At 37.5% G+C, this 23,310-nt stretch overlaps 2 protein-coding genes across 6 annotated transcripts in view; one reads left to right on the top strand and one right to left on the bottom strand.

Annotated features, from left to right (window-relative positions):
* Positions 1–23,310, top strand: part of SLC44A5 (solute carrier family 44 member 5) — a 175,720-nt gene that overhangs the window by 19,980 nt on the left and 132,430 nt on the right. The window lies entirely within an intron of this gene.
* The window catches only part of MSH4 (mutS homolog 4), a 29,249-nt gene that overhangs the window by 596 nt on the left and 5,343 nt on the right, over positions 1–23,310 (bottom strand). For 3 of the 5 annotated variants that reach the window (XM_061469795.1, XM_061469798.1, XM_061469800.1), the window contains 17 exons: positions 23,067–23,230; positions 20,379–20,489; positions 19,222–19,337; positions 18,466–18,639; positions 16,019–16,191; positions 15,237–15,304; positions 11,457–11,531; positions 10,983–11,047; positions 10,259–10,428; positions 7,323–7,459; positions 6,781–6,884; positions 5,840–5,964; positions 3,829–4,029; positions 3,056–3,174; positions 2,371–2,499; positions 1,829–2,003; positions 128–216 (listed from right to left, as the gene is read on the bottom strand). In XM_061469795.1, the coding sequence (XP_061325779.1) occupies positions 128–216; positions 1,829–2,003; positions 2,371–2,499; positions 3,056–3,174; positions 3,829–4,029; positions 5,840–5,964; positions 6,781–6,884; positions 7,323–7,459; positions 10,259–10,428; positions 10,983–11,047; positions 11,457–11,531; positions 15,237–15,304; positions 16,019–16,191; positions 18,466–18,639; positions 19,222–19,337; positions 20,379–20,489; positions 23,067–23,230 (2,195 nt within the window). The remainder of the gene's footprint in view (positions 1–127; positions 217–1,828; positions 2,004–2,370; positions 2,500–3,055; positions 3,175–3,828; positions 4,030–5,839; positions 5,965–6,780; positions 6,885–7,322; positions 7,460–10,258; positions 10,429–10,982; positions 11,048–11,456; positions 11,532–15,236; positions 15,305–16,018; positions 16,192–18,465; positions 18,640–19,221; positions 19,338–20,378; positions 20,490–23,066; positions 23,231–23,310) is intronic. The other 2 variants (XM_061469796.1, XM_061469797.1) reach the window with 2 other exon arrangements.

Here is a 23,310-nt window from a genome sequence, read left to right as displayed (position 1 = left end):
CAGATTTTACCGACATCTACTTTGCTAAAACCAGGGGCAGTGCTTCTCCCATGTCCTTCCAGGAACAGACAATGTCTCTGAGTTTTATGAAAACTGAATTACTCCCTTACAATTTTCTATTACATACCAGGATTTGTTTTGCAATGTGATTTGTCATTTCCTTTGCATCCACAATGATAGATGATGGTAGGGAGGAAACTTCTGCAGCTTTTAATCCTAAATATATAAAAAGACAAATCAGGGGTTTTGATGTAATTTTTCCCTACCTTCCACACTATGTCTGCCAGAATTAACTTGACCTATTTTTTGAAGGGAGAAATTTTAATTTTTATTAAAATTATTTTTATATACATTTTCTATTTGTGTCTTGTATTGGTTTTAATAAGCAGTACAGTTTTAAGAGTTACAAACAAACTGTTTCCTGTGTTACCTCTGAGATAGGCTTCTACAAGAAGTTACTGCTGGCAGCACTGTAACTGTGCAGGATGAGGCACATGAGGGGTTAAAGCTGAAAAATGGCACGCTGGTGCTAGCAGCTTCTCTGTTCAATTCTTTTAATTGGGCAGGCCAGAAAATGCTGTGGTTGTGCTAAATGCACTCTCCCTTTAACCCACATATCTAGTGGATACGGAAAGGAAGAGATGTATGTTTTTGTCCCTGCACTAACACACTTTTTTGCCCTCTGCCTGTGGCCCTGGCTGTTCTCAGAAAGCTGTGCTTCCTTGGAGGCTCTCACACTGTAGGGTTAAAAATGAAAAAGGGAACCTGCCCTCTTTCTTAGAATTAAACTTTGCTCAAGTAAGGGCTGTTGCAGCATCTGAAACTGAGCTTGTGCAGCAAAAGGGAAGGAAGCTTATTCTGAAATTCTGATAAAGAAACATTCTAAGTCCAGTCAATGGAAGCCTGACTGGGATAATTCCTAGGCCTCAGTTACCACTAATCTGCAAAAGTCATGTGTAGCTAATTTTCTGCTGATTAAATGTCACCTAAATCAAACTTCAGAATCTAGTATTTGGAAATCTACAGAGTTCTGTAACTCCTTAAAAATGTAGCTATGCCTTACTGTCACTCACTCATTTCTTTATTGACCCATTATTGGCCAATCTGTGCAGTCTTAAATTTGACTCATTCTGAATCATAGAACAGAATCATAGAATAGCTAGGGTTGGAAAGGACCTCAAGATCATCCAGTTCCAACCCCCCAGCCTTTCCTGAGAACACCAATGCTTTAGTGGAACCTCTCAAAATCAGCCTTTGGCTGACACACTGTATAATTCCTGCCATTTTTAAAAGAAACTCTATGCCTTTTTGCTAACCGAAAAAGCCCAAGCTGCTATTTAAATGATATATCATTACATATGGCAGACACATCAGAGAGTTTTACATAAACCTCAGCATTCACAGCTGTAAGTCTCGCCAGAACTTTCACTCACTTCCATCATCACCTCGAGCACTGTGTGCCAAGTTTGGCTCATCTCATTCAGAGATGAATCAAGTAGCTACTCACATTATTAAAATTTTTTTTTTTTATAGAATCACAGAACGGTTTGGGTTGGAAGGGATGTTAAAGATCATCTAATTCCAATCCCCCCACCACAGGAAAGGAAAATTTCATCCAAGTTCTTCATACTACCCCAAAACTAACATCTCACTGCACAGTTAAAACACATAAGCATTAGGAACATATTACAGATCTGCAACTGTAACTCTGAGAGAGATACTAACTCAGGAGGAATCTGTCAGCAGAAAAACACTGTTAGATGCCTATTAACTGAAATAATGTCCTATATGAGGTTTACTAAGTTAAAGTCATAGTAGAATCCATTACCATAGTTCTTTTCCTCTGTATACCCTTTAGAGAGTGTGTAAGTGTAAGCAATTTTCTCCTTATTTCCAGCACTACTTCTCACATGTTGCACTTCAAAATGGTAATTTTCCACATTGGGATATAAAGCATCTATATGACACAGTTCCAGGAAATGTGTAGCAAATAATGTAAATGCCTAAATAAGGAAACAAGAAAGAAAATTTCTGTTGGAAATGATTCTGGAATAAATTACAGTAAATCAGAAAAAATAGACGATCACCTAACTCATGACAGAGGTGAAACTTTCAACCCATCTAACACCATCTTCCTGTTTTCTAAACAAGCCTCCAGCCTGTGTGATTGCTGTGTGGAACCGCCACTGTACTTTGGAAAGGTAACAGCCGATTAAAAAGGTTCAACATTCGAGCATTCGAAGCTGTACGAAGCAAAACTAAAGGGACCAGGTTGTTCCCTTTCTAGACAGAAATGCAAACTTGCATGTATGATAAAATAATTAGAAGGGGGTTTTTTTTGGTTTTGTTTCTTTTCCAAAACAGAATTACCTTTAAATTCAACAGATATTCACAGGCAGCGTAACAAATGCCAATTCCTTCTTCAGCACTGGTACCTCTGCCAAGTTCGTCAATTATGATGAGTGATTTGTCATTAGCATTTTGTATGATGTATGTTATCTAAAAAAATATTTCACATGTTACTATCCCTACAAATCCATTTTTTAAGAACCCCCATTAGGAACAGTGCTGCTCAGAGGGATGCCCAGAGGGATACTCAAGGAATACTCTGCCTTATTCAGATGAAACTTAATATAGAAATTCTTAAAAATCATGTCAGAGCCTTTTCACAGCTTTCCAACAGCTGCCAATTCTAACCAAGCAAAGACTCCTCTTGCAGCATTCCTCCTCTTGTCCATTGAATATATATCACTTTCCCTCAAAACTGTATCATTTTGGGAAAGGGAACTGAGGGAGCTTAGGCTCATTTAAGGTCCAAGGAACAATAAAATGTCAAAACTACTGTCCAACAGAGCACTGATTTTTACTTGTATTGGCATATCTTGTTATTTAAGATATGCCTGGGTTTCTGTGGTTTATCATTAAGTAACAGACGACAGCTGAATTTCTGACTACTTTTAAAAGTACATTCTTTCAGTGGAATTATACTAGTACAATGCTTACTAGCCTAACAGTAAAAATGGGCCTTGGACCCTGACTTAGCCATGTTTAATACCTCTTTCATTTCCTTCATGAACGTTGAGGCATTTGTTTCTATATCATCATCCATACCTATTCTGGTAAATATCTGCTCTGCTATTCGAAAGGAACAATACTCTGCTGGGACATAAGAACCTATAAAACAAGTAAAATATGAGTTTTCTCATATCAGTGTGACATGACAATCTGGAACTTGCAGTTGTTGGGGACTGCACCCACAAACACATGGTGGACAAATTTTATTCACCACTTCTAAGTAATTTCATCCTAATAGGGACAGCGTCAGCCTATTAAGGTGTTTCTTCCATGCTACCAGCCTGCTGTGGAACAGGTGGTTACCTCCATCTTTAAGGTAAAAAACATGAGGAGTATAACTGAGACTCATCCCTGTACTCAGGAATTTCTCATGTTCCTTTTGGATTACCAACGCATATGTAGCTTGATGAGCATACTTCAAGGACACTTGCTATCAGTCTAATATAAGGTGCTAGACTGGGTTAAGGCGCTCCAAAGGGCTGAAGCACACAACTGTACCTCTCCTAAGAACAGACTGGGGAGGCTTCCAGATACACAAACAGGGCCAGTGGCAGACCCAAAACCTTGCAGTGGCTTCTGTCAGCAACACAAGAGCTGACAGACTTGACAAAGTCTGACAAACAGACTAAAAAACACCTGGCACCATTTAGACAGAATCTTATTCTAGGAGCCAAATCATTCAACTTCAGAAATATTTTTAAGTGGAAAACAACTGTCTGCAGAAGATTAGTAACACAGAACATTATTACTCACCAATCTGTGCCATAATTTGACAAAGTGCAATCTGTTTTAGGTATGTTGATTTTCCACTCATATTTGGTCCCGTAATAATGACAAAATTGTTACCCTCTGTCAGATATGTATTGTTAGGCACAGGTTTTTCCACAGCTATCTTTTCAAGAATGGGATGCCATCCCTGCTTGATCGCTAAAGTATCCGTAAATTCTGGACGAACTAAAGCAGAAAAAGGATACAGGACACTGCAGAGTTGGTATGGAAAGCTTCACATTTTTAAGCTAGTGAGTTCTGACAAAAAGTCATTCTTGCAGAGCAAAAGCCAAACTCAGACTCTGTTCCCTGATTTTCACTTTCCTGTAGAGAGCAAGACTGACATGCAGCACTTGGGAAGAATTACCAGCCACTTTCAGGTACAGATTCTGACTGTCATGCAAATCTTCATGACTTGTTACTACAGAAAGAATCCCATAACACTTCATTTCTAAATTAACATTGTGTTTGTGTTCTGCAGTAAGTATGGTTAGACTCCAGTAATAAACTACAAAGAGCAAAACTTGAAAAGTAATTAAAACAGAAAACCTGAAAGCCAGTTTCATAACTAATATATCCTTATTAATTTATTTTTATACTGCTATGAGCACATCAAGTACAGGGGTCATCGACCCTGTTACTACTACTTATGTACCTTGTTACACAAGCACAAGAAAAGAGGAAGTAGCATTCCTTCTATTTCTGTTCTATGTTATTGCATTGATCATTTAAGGTCCCTTCCAACCCTTGGGATTCTGTGATTATCTGGGTACGCACTATGCCTACAAAGATCCACTTGATACTATCTGTATGCATTTCTGTCAGAATACAGTTCTTCTCTGAACCTGTTCCGTATGTTCTCTTTGTCCACCTCAATGGCAGCACCCCTGGCTAACAAAGTGTTGCTAAATTTGGCAGTCCGCTTAAATGGAGCAGACTTCAAGAGAGAAGTGCTAAAACAGTTTCTCAGCTTTAAACACTGGGGAACTCTAATTACCTGGTGTAGGTTTTAGTCACTTAATGATTTACAAGAGAGAGTCAACTGGTAAAGGGGACTGAAAGCTACATATGACAGTACGTTTCTTTTAGTGGATGCACATTCATGCCTGGCTGTGGAAACTGCAGGTGTAGATTTATGGGAGAAGCTAAGTGGCTTTGGTCTTGTTATTACTGCTGAAGAAGACTTGTGCTCTGATTCATCTGGTGGGAAAGACTGTAATGCTTCCATCACATCAGGTAATGCTCAGTTCAGTTACATATCAATTCATATGTTATGACTGGAATGACCAGCACATGAAGATTCACAGTCCAAACTGCGAAGTAAACTGATCCTGCTCGTGAACTGAGAATTACATAGCAGCACCAGTAATGATGGGCTAATACATCTCCTGAAAGGGCTTCTAGACCTGATTAAGTATCTACACCGTATTGTACTGGAGGTAGGTATTCCAGCTCAGCACTAATTGAAGACAACGTGATCATTTGTACATTGCAGAACTGGGCAAGAGAAGCGGGAGAAACAATATGACAGTAAGCATGTGATCCTGGATTCCTTACAAGAGTCTATTTCCAAAAACATCTAGATGTGCTACAGAAATTGAAGCAGATAAACAAAGGTAGCCACATATTTTGTTTTATGCTACTTAGTGTTGATCTGCTTATATTATCTTGTGTCCTTTCAGAACAGAAGTGTAAACTCAGAATGTTCACGGGCTTTGTACTTTTCAATAGAATATGCTTAAACTGAAAAGACTTCTGAAAAAGACTGGCTGTGAAGGCTTACAGGATCTAAATGGCAGAATGCAATTTCAGTGAATGGAAAGAACATCAGCACAAAACTGGCAAGGATTGGCCAGAGACACTCATATGAAGTCTACTGAGACCTAGAAAATGAAATTGTGGACTTAGCAATTGGAAAACCAGACAAAACAGCCTGGATATGCTCCAGCAGGAGGGACTTTACCTGGCCCATGACAGAATCAAAGAAGAAACTTACCATAATCAGAAAGGGTGCAGGCATGGGCAAATGAAAGCAGCATATCCAGCATGGACACAATGTCAGACAGCTTGTATAGGCAATGAATGTGTTCATAGATCTCGCTCAGTAGCTTACATACTATTCTGAAATAAGACAGCAATTTAGTTGTTCCACAGTACACTGTCACTTCATACAACTTACAGAAATAAAGCAAGTTAAAAATGTTCATACTACATACATTAGGATAGGTGGTTACTCATAAAATGCAATCATTTCTGCTAGATGCAAGCAAATGTATACATTTCTTTGAAGCAAATTAAGATTTTATATCATCATCTCAGATTAAATTCTCCCATCAGACCCAAGACTCAAATAGCAACAGCTCATAGGAAAGCTTCACAAAGGGAATGAACTAAAAATACAGCTATGGAAACAAGTATATTTTATTAACACATCAAATGCAATTCTAAGTCCCTTAGGCCTTCATGTTAATAAAACCCCCATATGGTTTCTAGAAAGAATTTCCATAAAACTGACATGCAATGTTATGCTTAGTGAATCTCCTGGAACAGACAGCAGAGCAACATGACAGCAGCAAGGGCAAAATACAGAAACAGACAGTTCTCCTGCAAACGCAAGGATTCTGCATTACAAACCTAATGCATTCATTGTGTCATTTTGCATAGATAAGTCACCCATAAAAAAATTAATATATATGATGGCCACCCTTATTAAAAAGTGCCAATATGTCTGTAATCACACTTAATACAATACACACTTTGTGGTTTGGTTGGGTTTTTTTTGGGGGGGGGGGGTTCAGGAAGTACATGTCCTAAGTGTCACTTTGGATTATTTCTGCAAGTGGCCACAACTGAACAGAAATCCAGCTTTAAGAAAGTGTGTAAGTAGCTGTTAATTGGACAAATCCCATGGAATTAACAAATATTAAATGGTCTTACAAGTAGGTCATGTGATATATTTCTCTCAGGGACTCCTGACATCTTTCATTCATCTTTATTAAATCTGCTGAAGTGAAGCTATATGTGTTTTTCATTTTGGTGATCTACAGAAAATACAAACCAACAGTAAGAGCTGGCCATATTATCAGAAACAAAAAATAGTTTCTAAAATGTAAACTGGGAGCAATCGGGGGGGGGGAAGGATGGGTGGAGCAGGAGAAACAATGCCTGGTTTCATTTTTTCCATACACATTTTTATGGAAAATCCATGTAAGAGAAGCAGTTATCAGCAAGATATATAACTTTATCTTCACATACAACATAACTGCATGTGATTGCACATTTCTCACTATATTAATTAGAAATAGGGCAGTTATAAAAACATACCCATTACACCTTCATTTACTTCTAGATATCTTTACTGAAATTATTTTAATTGTTGCTTAAATTACCATTTAACGTGTCCTTTAATAATGTATTCTACATTTTTTATATACTAAGTATACAAACATATTATGCAAAAACATATCTAGTACAGATACCTTTGTAAATTCTGAAGGAAGTTGGCCATTGGGTAATGCTGAACAATCAATATTCATCTGGATAAAAAACCCACGAGCAGAGCTGAAACTTGTTTTCATTGGCAGGTTGTACTTTTCTGCAAGCTGTGTGATCATACCTATATACCATAAATACAGAGTGGACCCAAATTACACAGAGACTTGTGCATGCACACATATACGTGTTTGCTTTGGTACAAAGACACATACTGTTAATGAGATTTATAGGTGCTGCATGTATCAGGTAAGCAACATGACAAAAGGCCTTAGAGGCAGGTCTCCAGGGAGTTACTGAAGTAACTTATTAATGTAACAGATGTGGCTGCATAAAGCTATTGAGAAAAAAAAAAAAAATCCAGTGGAGAATCAGATAAATTCATGGGGCTTTTAAAGGCAGGTCATGCATCCGACCGACTCCCACATGGGCCTAACGATGGCAAGGAAAGTTTGCCCAAGCACCTAGTGTCACTGCCTCATCGATAGTGAGAGACGAGAGATGATGAGTGATGAGAGTGATGAACTCAGAAACTCTCAGTTTTTAACCAGTTCATGATTCTAAGCAATCTTCTTCCCCCAGACTGAGGGGTGTGCTTTACATTTGTGATCCCCCCCTTAAATCCATCTTGTTCCTAGCTGAGAAGATACCATATGTGGGGAAACTGTTAGATGATAGAAGAACATGTAGTGTTAAATGATGGGAATTCTGAATACTTCAAAGATGGTAATGGTGTAGTACTCCTGCAAGAAGAAAGGATGGAGTTCCTTAGTGGTCTTTCCCTGCTGCTCAAGGCTCTAAGCTTACCCACTCTCATATTCCAACCACTCCAAATGTAGACTAGCAATTGAGGACATTCTGTATATAGAATCACAGAATGGTTTGGACTGGAAGGCATCTTTAAAGAATTTAGTCCAGCTCCTCTCCCATGGGCAGGGACATCTTTCACTAGATCAGGTTGCTCTAAGCCCCATCCAACCTGACCCTCAACACTTCCAGTGATGGGGCATTCAGAACTTCTGTAAAAAAACTGTTTCAGCATCTCATCACACATTATAAAAAAATTCTTATGTTCAGCTTAAACATATCCTCTTTCAGTTTAAAACCACTGCCCTTGTCCTTTTAGCATAGACCCTGGTAAAAAAAAAAAAAAAAAAAAAGGTCTTTCTCCTTCCCTCTGAAAAGCCCCATACTGAAAAGCCCCATATTGTTTACATATCGAAGGTCTCCTTGAAGCCCTCTCTTTTCCAGGCTGAATAGTGCCTAGTCTCTCAGCCTTTCTTCAAAGGAGAGGTGTTGCAGCCCTCTGATGAGTTTTGTAGCCTACACTGGACCCACTCCAACAGGTCCTTGTTGTTCTTGTGCTGGAAAACCTAGAGCTGGATACAGTACTCCACTGGGGTCTGACCCGAGCAGAAGAGAGGGGGAGAATCTCTCTCCTCAACTTGCTGGTCACGCTTCTTGTTTATGTAGGCCAGGACACAATATGCTCTCTGAGCTGTAAGCACACATTGCCAGCTCATGTCCAATTTTGTGTCCACCAGTATCCCAACATCCTTCCCTGCAATCCATTCATTACCCAGCCCATACTGATACTGGGGACTGTCCTGACCTAGGTGCAGGGCCTTGCATTTCAACTTGCTGGACTTTAAGAGATTCTTATAGGCCCACCCTCAAGCCTCTCATGGTCCCTGTGGAAGGCATCTGCTCCCTCCCACCAATCAATTGCACCACTCAGCTTGGTATTGTCCACAAACTTGCTGAGCGTGCATTCAATCCATGTCCATGTCACTGATGAAGATGGTAAATTGTATTTGTCTCAGTATGGACCCTTGAGGGACACCACTTGAGGGTTTCCACTTGGACATTGAGCTGTCGCTCACTGGATGTGGCCATTCAGCCAATTCCTTATCCATCTCATATCTACCTCTCATTCCTTAGTCTATCTGTCAAACCCATCTCTCTCCAAATTAGCAGCAAGGATGTTGTAGAGGACTGAATCAAAGGCTTACAGAACTCCAGGCAGACAACATCAGTATTTCAGTCTTAGTCACTTAAGAGTTTAATCCAGTAACAAGGAAAAGAGAAAAGAGTCCCTTCTGCAAGCGTGTGGGCTACAGGGAAAACAGGCACACGGAAGACTTTCACACATGCTGGATTCCCAGCAGCTACCAAATACTGGAAGGTTTAGGAAATGAAAAACAATAGCCTCTGTACTTTTCACTGTGTACTATGTAGAATATAAGACTAGAAAGGAAGCTCAGAACATATGACAGATGCTAAAGTTTCTGATGCTCTTTTAAGTTTCCAATTACATAGTAAATGAAGAAGATGGTCCTCTAGCTAGAAATCAACATCTTATACTAAAAATGGAGATCCATTCCAGAAGGCTGGGGTTTTTCTTTCTCTTTTGACTGATTAACAGGAAGATTACTAAAGCACAGTAACAGACATGATGGTAAAATTCCTTTCATTTGTGTTTTCCAACTCTTAGTAGCTTGGCTAAAAAGCAGTTCATAGATCAAGACTGCTTAAAATATAAAGAACACAGAATTCTGATATTTTAAGTCAATAAGCTAAACTAAAGATTTATCTGCTTTATGCAGAATGTTTTAGGTGGAATAACTCTGTTACATTACTTTAACTTTATTGTACTTTCAGAGAATAAGGATCAACAGACTTAAATATAGGAGCCACAATACAGTTGTTCAACTTCATTAAATAAAACTGAGTTTTTACCTACAAAAAGGAGAATCTCTGTATGTATCTTAAAAGTACTTCGGTTACTTATCAATGCCAATCAGTTTATAGTAACTATTTTTTACACATTAGAAGGTTACAACAGATAGGATTATATGGCTTCTATATGCCACGTGCAATATACTTTGAACTTCAAATAAAAAACAACTTGGTTTAGAAATACCTGCTATGTCATCAACAATTTCTGTGTATGTTCTACGAGCTATGTCGAGGAATTCATTGATGTTAGGCTTAACAGCATAGCACTTCTGGGTCCTCATGCTCAGACATCCTTTTGTGTACCTTGTATCGTCATTAATGACAGTTGTAATCTTTTCAAGTATAATTCCAAATCTGCAATATTAGTTGTATTGCTAATTAGCTACATAATATTTTACTATTTTTATTTGTAATAGCATCCCAAAATTACAAATAAGAGCATTACGAATTACTGAAGCAAGTTATGCACTGTTAAAACAAACCACTAAATTTCATGTCTACTTTTGCCTCAGAATGAAGTATGACTATAGCCAACTCTGACCAAAGATGTCATTCAAATGTTTGGGAGATAGAAATTATTTCTCAAAGATACAGGCAACTCTTGATTTTTGCATTGCTATGGGGATGCTGGGAAATCACTACTTTTGTCTTCTCAGAATTATTTCTAAAAGAGTTCAGTACATCAGCAACTGAAGTGTCACAACTAACTTTCTGGTTCACTTCCCCCCCCCCCCCGTATTTTTTGTTAGTTGAAAACCAGATTTTTTGACAATTAAAATCAACTTTTAGGCAAAAGAACTGAGCTATACCTGTAACTACAGATAAGCAACGATGCAACATCTTAATTCTCACACACATTCTTAACATAAGAGCTTCTAACACACTAGCTAAAGTATCCTGATAAATACCTTGTATCTTCAAGAGAACTGTAATAAGCCTTTAGCAGCGGTGTGGTACAGTTTCTTAAAGCAGCCTGTTGAAGAGTAAAACATGGACGTGAAGAGTTAGGGAGTTTTTTAGCCCTTTCAAAGGACAAAGTTGTCAGATTCACTGAGGCTACATCAGTGGTTGGATAATCTGAGCAGGAGTTTCAGTTAAAGGTCTGTTATAAAATCAATTATTCAGGTAATGGTAGGAATCCAGTCCTTAAAAGAGTATCAGACTCAAATACGTATTTCCAATAATCTTAAGAATTAACAGACTGTGTTGACAGGATCATGTTCTGATAGATTGAAGTAAACTTACCTTTTTTTTTTTTTTTGACTTGATGATACCTATTGGTCCCTTCCAGCTTGAAATAGTCTATGAAATTTAACAAACTGCACTGTATAAAAATAAGGACGAAGCAGTCTGTGCTTTATAAAAAAAATGGCATAACTTACCTTTAGAGGCTCCACAAGTTCTAGGGTATGTTTCAGGTAGATTAAATTAGTTATTTTTGATTCAGCAGTTTTAACCTGTTGAAAAATTTTACAAATATTGGAGGTGTTTGTATGTCTGCCTGTTTGAAGAAGTACTTAAGAACTAGCAGAACTCATACTGTTAACTGTAACACCTTTGTACTTTTAATAAAAAATGCCACAATACTTTATAAGCTCACTTCGACAACTTGATGTGTAACAGCGTAAAAAAATGCTTACCTAAATTTTACATTGCCTATTGTGATAGCTTGCCTACCAGTAGCTAATATTTTCATTTGTCTGCACTGGTAACGATTGACCAAGCCACGAAAACTTCTAATCTCCTACATAGCTCTGTAAGCTCTACAAGCTCATAAACTCTTTCAAATACAATACATTATTCACAACAATTAAGCAGCATAGCCCTTTTCAGAAATGATGTTAAATACAACATAACCCAATTTGGTTGACTTATCCTTGGTTAATATATTTATGTCCTTAAACATCTACCCTTGTAATTAAAAATAAATCCAATAAATGTTTAAAAGTTTTGCTTACATTAATGACTAACTTAACCATGTTTTGTCCACATAGCCATTCTAACTTGTTTTCTATGCCCATTAATATTTACAGTAAAAAATTTTGCTGATGATATTAGAGCATAGCATGTGTAATGCATAGCATATGTACTACGTATACACTGTGTGAGGGATTCTAAGAAACCAACATAGATAAGCACACTGTTTGGTTCCGAAGAAAACCTAACGTCCGTTTTCAGTACAAATGTAGGAGTTGACCCTGTGTGAAATCTTTTCTTCTTTGTATATAATAACTCTTTATTCCTGTGGTAGAGGGCATCCCTTGCCTTATCTTAACCTTCTATATGAAGTAATTTTTCTGTAAAAGACAAGACTAAATAATGCTACATGTATGAATGGAAGAATCATGATCTGCAAATACATGTGGGGTCTAAGTCCCATGATGGAATTGGACATCAAAAGGACAGACACGGTCAGACGTGTAGAGCTGGTATTCACAGAGTGCACCTTGCTAGAATAGTTCTTACAGGAACTAACTGGTGTTAAAAGAGGATCTTTGTACATGCTGCACTTCAGGCTCAAAGGGAGAAAATGAACAAATACAGTCAATAGTCAGTAACTCTTCCATATAATGTTACTTCTTTTAGACTCATTAATGACTAAAATGCAAGCCTGTCCTTTATGGAGTCTTCACCAACATTTGTTTACAAACTAGTTAGGAACAGGAGCTGATCTCCAGTCTAACAAACACACTGCGGTACACTGAAGGAAGAGAAACCTTACTTTCACAGTATGCTAGAGATTGGAAGGGACCTCGAAAGATCATCTAGTCCAATCCCCCTGCCGGAGCACGAACACCTAGATAGTGTTACACAGGAATGTGTCCAGGCGGGTTTTGAATGTCTCCAGGGAAGGAGACTCCACAACCTCCCTGGGCAGCCTGTTCCAGTGTTCCGTCACCCTCACTGAGAAGAAGTTTCTTCTCAAGTTTAAGTGGAACCTCTTGTGTTCCAGTTTGTACCCATTACCACTTGTCCTATCATTGTTTGCCACTGAGTAGAGCCTGGCTCCATCCTCGTGACACTCCCCCTTTATATATTTATAGACACTTATAAGGTCACCCCTCAGTCTCCTCTTCTCCAAACTATAGAGACCCAGCTCCCTCAGTCTTTCCTCATAAGGGAGATGCTCCACTCCCCTAATCATCTTTGTTGCCCTTCGCTGGACTCTCTCCAGCAGCTCCCTGTCCTTCTTGAACTGAGGGACCCAGAACTGGACACAATATTCCAGATGGGGTCTCACCAGGGCAGAGTAGAGGGGAAGGAGGACCTCTCTCGACCTACTAACCACCCCCCTTCTAATACACCCCAGGATGCCATTGGCCTTCTTAGCCACAAGGGCACAGTGTTGGCTCATGGTCATCCTGTCGTCCACTAGGACCCCCAGGTCCCTCTCCCCTACACTGCTCTCTAACAGGTCGTTTCCCAACCTATACTGGAACCTGGGGTTGTTCCTGCCCAGATGCAGGACTGTACACTTTCCCTTGTTATATTTCATCAAGTTATTCCCTGCCCAACTCTCCAGCCTGTCCAGGTCTCGCTGGATGGCAGCACAGCCTTCTGGCGTGTCAGCCACTCCTCCCAGCTTAGTGTCATCAGCAAACTTGCTGATAGTACACTCAATTCCCTCATCTAAATCGTTGATGAATATATTAAATAATACCGGTCCCAGTTACTTTAATTAATTTTGGTTAAAAATGTTACACTGTGATTTTCAAGGTGTAGAGATTAAACCTTTCTCAAGCTCCTAAAAGACTTCAAATGGGAAATTCATTATAAACACTGAGGAGGAAAGAGAGGTTCGAAGGAATCTGATCTGAAGGTATATTCAGTAATTTTCCCAAAGGTGATCTGTGATGGAAACCTTCTCTGTCAGCCAAGCTCCTGAATGCACTCTAATGGATGTCACGGGAGGTATACAACACTCATACAGACCAAACCCATGGCTGCCACTGTCATGCAGATAAGGAATAAAACACCTTCCTGCTGAAGCCTGAACACAAGCAGATAAAAGTATTGCTTGTCTTTCAACTAAGCTATGTTATTCTAAGCATTTATAGCTTTATTGTCTAGTTGCACTTTTATGAATAAATGCTTTTATCTGCATTTCATTTTTGACTTGTGAGATCACAGAATCCTAGAATAGTTAGATACATGATTTAATGTAGCCAGGTACTCTTTCAATCTGTAAAACAGGACCATGAGGAAACTTAAGAGTAATTGTTTCTTCAATACATTACTTATCTCTTGTATTCAAACGTTAACAGAGAAGCATGGGTCAAGAACATGATGCACAAATGACTTCCAAACACTATTCATAACCTAAAGATCTCTCTGTTATGTGCTTGAGACATACATCTTATCCGCTTTTGAGAACAGTCAGTGTAGGGGCAACTTCTGCCTCATTTTGTACTGCTTATGCTATGCAAGTGAGTATATTGTTTCTGTCAGCTCATTGTTGTTCAGAGGTTGTTCATTAACCCCTGCATGAAAAAGCTGCACTTGGTTCACAGAGCATCTGTGCCTTGGAAATTAACAGGTAAGTTCCATTTCTGGCTCTGTATGTTTATATGACTGACTTAGTTCATCTGTTTTGTATGCAGAGCTGAGAAAAGTCAGAATGCTTCCTAAGAATCTTTCTCAAAATATTTTTTCAGGCAATAAAGACTAATTTCTATTCACCTGTATTACATGAAAATCAAGAAATTATTTATTTTCTAGTAAGAAAGATGTTTCATTTTCTTTAGGCTATCAAAAAGTTTATCGACCTCCAAAAATAAGAGTAAATTTCTGTTATACACTTTTTACTCTTAGGCTGATGCAAAGGACATTCCTCTCTCTCATCATAGTACTGTCAAACAGCATGTATGCATATGAAGACTAAAGGTGGGGAATGATGAAAAAGTAAAGAGTATTGAAGTCAATTTGTATAAGTTTAGATAAATGTGATATTGAAGCAAACAGAAATTTTTCTAATATTCTTCTATGAGAATCCTCTACTGCTGTAAAATATGATCTACTCTCAATCTATAATAGAATTATTCCATGTGGTTTTAAGGTACAGTCTTTTTCTTATCGTATCACACATATTTACAGATATCACATTTATATATTGCACATCTTAGCCAGATAACTCGTAATCTAAAGTGTATTTCAAAACATACTGTATCCTGCTTTGGAATTTGTACCAAAACTGAAAGTAGTTGTTCTGTATCCAGGAATTTTGAGATAACTGTAAAACAAAAGTACAGAACAGAAAATGAACTATAATTATAGTAAAATCAATTTTTTACACTGATTAATTTATGTTAATTTTTTCTTTCGTTCTATTTTCATAAATTCTTTACCAAGTTAAAAATTGGGTTAAAAATAGCTGCTATCTCAATTATTTACTGTATCTAAATATTATTTACTGGAGGTCATATATCAATTCAGCAATATTCTTTTGTTAGATTGAATCATATTTCTTCTATGATTAAGATTACATGATCCAGCTTCAAGGGGACTAACTCATACTCTGGTACAGTCTTTATTTTACATTTGTCTAGGCCACTGCTTTACGGAGCAATGACAAAAGAACAATGCATACACAAGTATTACAGCAGTGATGCCTTTGGTTTTAATGTATACATTATACGTACTTGTATTCTTCCAACATAGTGTGTATGTAGCCATAGAGATGAAGAGTTAAACTTTTTGAAAAAGCTATTGGCCTGCTGACTTCTACCCACTTTAAGCAGAGAAATTAACTTTTCTTTGCAAAATACTTGAGAAAAAAACATCACTATCAAATAAAGATTACTTCAAAAATTAAGTGCCCACTATGTCACCTGACAATCATAAAACCCAACTTTTCAAACATATTGTCACCCCGCATACTTTCGTCTATCAGAAATAAATGCTTAAAAAGAAATGTAATACTATGAATTAAAAAATAAACTGCTACCTGCTTGAAGACCAAAAAAGAGCTCCTCATCCTGGAGGAATTCCTGAACACAGTCCAGTCTTGTGTTAATTGTTTCAGTGTCTGTTAGTGGCTCCAGGATATTGGATCTAAGTCTTCGACTTCCACCCGGAGTTTTGGTGTAGTTTAGTACACCGAAAAGTGTGTGACCATTCCTTTGAAAACAAAATGGATTGGAGAATACACTCACAAAGATGGTAAATGTCAAGGACATTTTCAGGTAAGAGTACCCTACAAATCTGAGACATGCTTTTGGGATATTTAACACCTCCCTGTTTGCCATGTGTATTATATGAACTACAGCAGTTTAGGCAGTCAGGCAATTTAATGCAATATTATCCCTCATTATATCATTTTCTTAAATACAGAAATTCATTTGTATTCAGTATTTTCTTCATTCTTTTGTGGTAGTATTCCATTCCTACTGCAGTGGTGCAGTTCACATTTTTCTTCTCAGTTGAGCTAATTAAAACCAAACAAACCCAACAGAAGGAGGCAAATTAAAGAGTCTGAGATCAAACACTAATCTGAACATTTCCGTTAAAATACATTTCTGAAAATTACTTCAAATCCTTACAAGTTCAAGAAAGAATTAAGCTTTGGATTTATTTTTTGAAAGAAATGACTTACAGCCATTATAGGAGACAACATGCTAATGATCTGTAAATAATATTCTCATGTTCATGGCTTTTACATGTTACACCCCAGAGCTTCACACTTAAGGGTTGATTGTATCTGTTTAAAATAAACAGCCTATAATATTTACATCTAGTACATACCAAACAGTTTTAGAAACCTGAAGCCTTCAACACTACTGGCTTGAAAGAAGACCACATAAACACTGTGATTGAAAGGAGAATTTGAATAGGAAGAAATCAGACACCAAACAACATAAAGATAGCTAGGCAGTACAGAAACTCCTGAAATATCATGATCCAAAAGAAGAAAGCAATAGTCAAGAGAATTAAAAAAACGGTAAAATTCAAAGCCAGTTTTATTAAGGACATACTTACCATGAGCTGCAATTCATAGCAACAATTAAAGGGAACTCTACATTTGGGATAGTATCCACACTGCTTACCTTTAAGCAACTGAGGGCTCATTTCCTGTACAGTAAATGAAAAGAGATAAGCCCCTTCAGATACTGCCACAAGAACCTGATTCAGGTGTTTCTGGTGTGTGCCTGTACTATTAACATTTACCTGTTAATATCTGATAAAAAGATATCAAAATAGGCTTTAGGGGTAATATTTAGGTCATGGAAACAGCACTGTCTGGTCTGATTCAGGCTTGCTACTGGGTCAGCAAAAAATTGTGCAGCTATAATACTAAAAATACTAAAAAAAAAAAAAAAAAAAAAAGCAGCAGTTTATTGCTGCTCAGGTCCTCCTCCTTCCTCTCTTAGAGCAGCTTTCAGAGAAACACTACTCTGAGGGTGCCAATCCTACAGGCTGGCTCCTGCAGTTACATATGAAGTGATGGAGCAAACAAGAAGAAACTGAGGGCAAAGCATGGCAGATGAACAGAAAGAAACCATAGTTACCACCCTCTTCTGAAAGAACAGATCTAACTTTGTTCTCTGTGATCCCCACAAGAGAAAACCAGGGAGAAAAACAGAGCAAGAGCCAAGCAAGACAAAACACAAAAGAACAGTGGTAAGGGTGGCTGATCTCGTCAAAGGTGCCCCTGCCCAGAGCAGGGAGCTTGGAACTAGAAGATCTTTAAAGGTCCCTTCATACCCAAACCATTTTATAATTCTGATATACTTCTAAGCAGAAAGCTTTTACAAGTAATACTTGGAGAGCGAGCAATCTCCAGGCTCTCCTTTTTATATCACGGTGATGAGTGGACTTAAGAGCAGAGGTGGATCTCAGAACTTGGCAGGCAGCCAGTTCTAACCAGAAGTGTAACAGTCTTGAGAAGGTAACTCTTGCAGTTCCCCTTCTGCCTAGAAAGCAAGGAACTCCTGGTGAAAGAAGTGTTCCAGGCATTGTTCTCACTGTGGAGAACAACTTGCCACTAGTCCTTAGAAGTAAAGGAAAACAAAACAATGTTTCAAGCCTGTTTATCTTGTGTAAAATGAATAAAATCCAGGCAGTTTAATCCAACATAAGCTACTTCTTATGGACGTGTTACCTCTTTCATTTCATGATCTGTGAAATTTTGCATCAATATCATTTTAAGTTTACACTGATTCAAAGATGACTACGTGTCATCTTTCTGCAATTCATTTGTGGGATTCCTATGCTAGAAATTTTGTGCTGAATTGTAATGTATTTCTCTGTCCAAGTATTTTCTGTAAGCTCTGAATGGTGTAAGATCTGTCATACAGAAATAAATATATTGGTCAGCTCTTTGACACAAACATCAAGAACACTTGGTAAAATACAACTTTAAAAAATGCAATTTGTAAACTTAAATATTCTTACCGAGAATCTCTGTTATTAATCACTAATTCCAGATTTTGTGCTGATGATGTATCTATCATGGCTGTTTTCTCACTCCCCTGGAAACGCACCTTGAGCGATTTAGGAGCATAAACCGAATTCTGAATAAACTCTACATATTTTAGCAAAGCTGCAGCAGCTGCAAGACAGTAATACCTTGGAAAGAAACAATCTTTAATGAATGTTGAACAGGGCTACTGAAATACCACAAAACCAAACTCTGCACTGCAGAGATTATATTCACACTTGTGCTTGACAACTACTGGGATTGATAGCACTGAAAACACAGTATGTTTTAGGTATGCACTAACCCATGAATAGTGCACATATACGGATGTAAATAAAACATTCATGTTTGACTGTTTGTACACGTGACACCCCACACTATATACCTGGTACTTCAAACATACATATTTCAGTACATGACTTCAAGACCCAGGTCACCAAGGACCACTACTTAAAATTGCTGGTACAAGGAAAACAAAGAGAAGAAAGTGGAAAGCTATGAAAACAAAAACAAAATCAGAAAAAACAAACAAACAAACAAAAAAGAGGCTGTAACGGGCTTTCTATGCAAGTTTCTAGATGTATCAGAAACATCCGAGGGCAGAATAAAAGACCAGCTCTCTTCTGGTTCCCTAGCTTTTGCACCAACCCACAAGACTTGGGTGCTAAGTATGCAAAAAGGTGTTAAAAACTTATCTGAACACCGTGTGTTTTTTCCTTATTTCAACATACTTTGACTGAACCTCCATGAAAATGGTGCTGAATTCAGAGGCACACAATTGTTCTACGTATTCCAAACCCTTAGTTTCATTGAAATATTTTCTTTGCACAGTTGTAAAAGTCACATTCTGTGAAGATGGAGGGGAAAAGCAGATAGTTTTAAAAGTTACAAAGATTTTTATCATCAGACAGACTTCTCTATTTTTCTAGTGATATGTGTTTCCAAGAAAATCTATCGTTTAGTTTAGCAATCTGTGTAAGTATTCATTCTAGCTTATCAGCACAAGCAAGCCACGCTACTGCCACTCATCTTTCCTTCTCTTTGCTAGTAAGTACATACAAATAGGCTCATACTACTGTTTTGAGCAAATTAATATAGGCTTTTTCTTGGATATTGCTCTTGCTCTCAAGAACAAGACAAAGAACTTGGATTTGGTTAAAATTAATGACGTCATGGAAAGTTATTTTCATGGCAGCATCAATGCTGACATTGAAACTACAGTTTTCTCTTGCCAAGGTTTAAGCCCAAGGGATCATTATCAAGCTCTCAGCAGTAAAATGGCAATAAAGATACACAGGTTAATGTAATGGAATGCGTGGGATGTGCAAGCGGTATACGCAAAACAAAGAGGAGAGGTCAGGAAGCAGAAAAGGACTCGTGAAGAGGCCACCAGCAGTACAGACAAGGGAGCACTTAAAGCAGTATTCAATACAGAGTTTTTTAAAACTTCTGAGGCTTTGATACTTACAAATTACATACACTATTTATCTCATGATCTTTCACCCTGCAGTGCTCTTTCTTCTATAGCCCCATCTATTTATCAGGTTGAGAGAAAACAAAAAAGGAGCAAAGGAAACTGCTTGATTTCTTTTAACCTCTGAGTCCTTCCTAGGCTCAGTATTAAAATTATTTCAATACTATAAATTTGAAACTTGGGTCTTTAATCAAAAATATACTTATCTCTGCAATTGTCAAGATTAGATCTACTAGTGCTAGAACTGCATTTAGATTATTCTTTACCATGGTAAAATTAGGCCCAAAAATCATAAACCACACAAAATCTGATTGCATTCAGGGTTTTACAAGTTGTAGAAAGCTCTCAAATCAACAATCGTATAAAAGCGATCAATAAAGACTCTAAAATATTGAATGAAATTTAAGAGCTTACCTTGAAATGTTCTGTTATCAGACTGAACAATTTTGTTGTGTTCCCTGCATCACAAGCAGTGTTTGACATTATGATTTCTAGTGGTGTTAAAATCTTGAGCTTGGTAATGACCTGAACAAAAAAATTATAAAATCAATGAAAATCCATCTATAATCTAAAATATGAACCAGCAATGAAGAATGACAGCATCCTTGTATTTTAAAAATTACAAATATGTGTAATATTGTAAATAAAGACCAAACTTTCTGCTGCATTCTACACCAAGTAAAATTTATCCATATCTATAGATATGGGTATCTAAATATACATGAAACCACATTAACAAAAAATACAGGTATCTATTCCCTGTCCAACACCAAAACATGTTTGTTGTCAAAGCAAGAGATAAATATCCAGAACTGTATTCCATGGCTAAGATGGGAGAAGGACTTATTTTCAACAGACAGCAGCTTTCTGGGCTTGCAGCTGTAATGTTAATGGTGCTCTGGAAGATGAAGAAATGTAACATGTCTGAATATTAATAATCTTTTGATTGAGACTTGCTTTAGACTTTCTTGTAACCTCCTCTTACAACATTTCTCTCATTTTTACACACCTGCTGCAGGGATTCAAAGTACACTAAATGCTTTTCTATTTATTTACTTCATAAGAGAGAACAAACATTAGGCATTTATATAATCAACCACCTATTCTCAAGGAAGAAACATGAAAAAACTTTAAGCGCTTAGAAGTTAAGATGTGATAGAAGGGACAGGTAAAAATGGAAAGGTGAACAAGCATAAAGAAAAAACCCACAAAATATATAATATAAGGGTATTGCAGGGTGGGAGGGAAAGCTACTGCTGCCCATCGTGTCTGGTAATCATTAGAAAGTTTTTTCAGAGGTATCACAGATACAGTGAACCTTGAGGAACTTAAAGAATGCAAGAAAACTTCACTGAATTAATTTATGTAACATTCAAAAATAAAAGTGTACAAGAAAAGTAAAATACAATAACTTTGATATCAATCACTAGCAAAACATGGATAATGACACTGTAAAAAAGCAGCTGATCAGCAGGTAAGACAGTACTGTTAAACATGTTAAAGAATGAGATACAAAACTAAGCCATGTAGTGCCCTTGGGGAAAAGGTCTGAGAGTTGGCTTGTTTTGGGGTTCTTTGTTTGGGATTTTGGTTTTTTTTTGACTGGATGGTCAATACAGTATCAGGTATGCCCACAGACTGAAGAAGTCAGTAATCTAAATGAAAAAATACAAAGATATGTATACAAATAAAAATGCCATCTTTTAGAATAGTAAGGGAGAAAAATACTGAACAATCTGGTCAAGGCCTGACAAGCAGTAACAGAAGATGTAAACTTGACAAGTTACAAGCCTGAGTAACAGAGAAGAAAGTTGTGTTATCATAATTTAAAGACAAAATACGAGTCTTAAGAGAAGTATTTTATCATTAAATGCAAGACAAAAATCAAAAGTAAAGGGATAGGGAGGGAGTTTGGGCAGCTAAAATACTTGCCAGTTTGACAAAGATAAATTTCATGGGACACTAACGCAGCCCTTAACCTTGACACAGCAGAACAGGGAGACCCTAAACACAGCTACTGCTAGCTGAAAAGAAAGCCTTTTACACTTAGAAGTAACTGCAATCTTTACGAAACCATTAAACAACTTCCATAAAATTAATCCAAGATTTCCTTGCAAGATTCTAGTCTTAACATTCTTTTGCTTACACAGGACAGGGTTTTTTCTTAGGTACTAGCAGATCAAGTTTTCACTTTCACACCTTTAAGAGAATGGTTAAGTTGCCACATCATCACCCGAACCTCAACATTTTATCACGCACCCACACTTTCAAGGTGCGCATCTCATTTTGAATTTTAGTGCTGTGTATTACAGAAGTACTTCTGTAGCTGCCAGGTTTAATATGTACCCGCGTGTGTCAAGATCAGGATAAGTTTTAAAAGCACTGCTGATTAAAAACAAAAGAATTACATTAGACAGCATGTTTCAGTAAACAGATTTGATGGCTGTTTATATCCTGAGTCATAGCTACTTATTCTCATAAATTTAGGTTTTATTCCTTCAAATATTGTAAAGATCCTACAAGCCACATTATTTTCTAGCAGGCATAGCTACAACAAAACCATTAGATGTTTTACTCATGCTTGTGTTGCATAAAGCGGAGATATTACTCTCCAAATTAGGGTATTCAGTTCTGTATTCAGAACACTTGGCTGTAAATGGGGTGAATTTCAGTTCAAGCTGATGAGACAGAACATTTATGCAGTCAAAGCCAGACCTACAGTTACCCTACCCTACCATACCATTTATGCCCTTCTGCTCTCAGAGCTATTCTGCCTGATGAAAAGTATTTGCAAGTTCTACTACCATGTATTGCCCAGTGATCTTCAAAATTAGGCATCTCACTCCCTCACAATTCAGACACACTGGTTTTTGCAAAGGCTACTTTTCTTTTGCAGAACATTCTTTCCCCTTCATCTAAAACCTGAGGCACAGTAAGGAAAATAGTCCTTTCAACACTGCAAATTTTCTAGAATTTGTTGCTTTCACATTTGAGAAGTTTCTTCTACAAACTATCACATTCCCATTAGTCATAAGCTTTTTTAAGGAAGAAAGTCATAATTAGCCTGTAAGGGAAACAGCAATTAAGTATATGCAACAATACCTTGGCATAAGTTGTATTGTCTGAAAACTGTGATAATATCACCTCAGGATTTTTTAAGTCGATACTGGCCATTCCTACTTCACCTCTGGCAAGGCCTCTTCCTTCTATTACAGCTACAATAACTGATGCAGCAGTATGAGTAGAGACTGCAGACGAGGATGTAACTGTAAAACAGTTCCATATATTCAGTTACAAGCCACTACTTTATGTTCACAGAATCATTCTTTGACATCCCAAGTGAAAT

The sequence above is a fragment of the Pezoporus flaviventris genome, unplaced genomic scaffold (genome assembly GCF_033815535.1).
Source record: "Pezoporus flaviventris isolate CSIRO_AGI_PZ_B2104156 unplaced genomic scaffold, CSIRO_AGI_Pfla_v1 ptg000059l, whole genome shotgun sequence".
Lineage (NCBI taxonomy): Eukaryota > Metazoa > Chordata > Aves > Psittaciformes > Psittacidae > Pezoporus > Pezoporus flaviventris.
The sequence above is the reverse complement of the archived record's forward strand: the minus strand, read 5'-3'. Positions and strand labels throughout refer to the sequence as shown.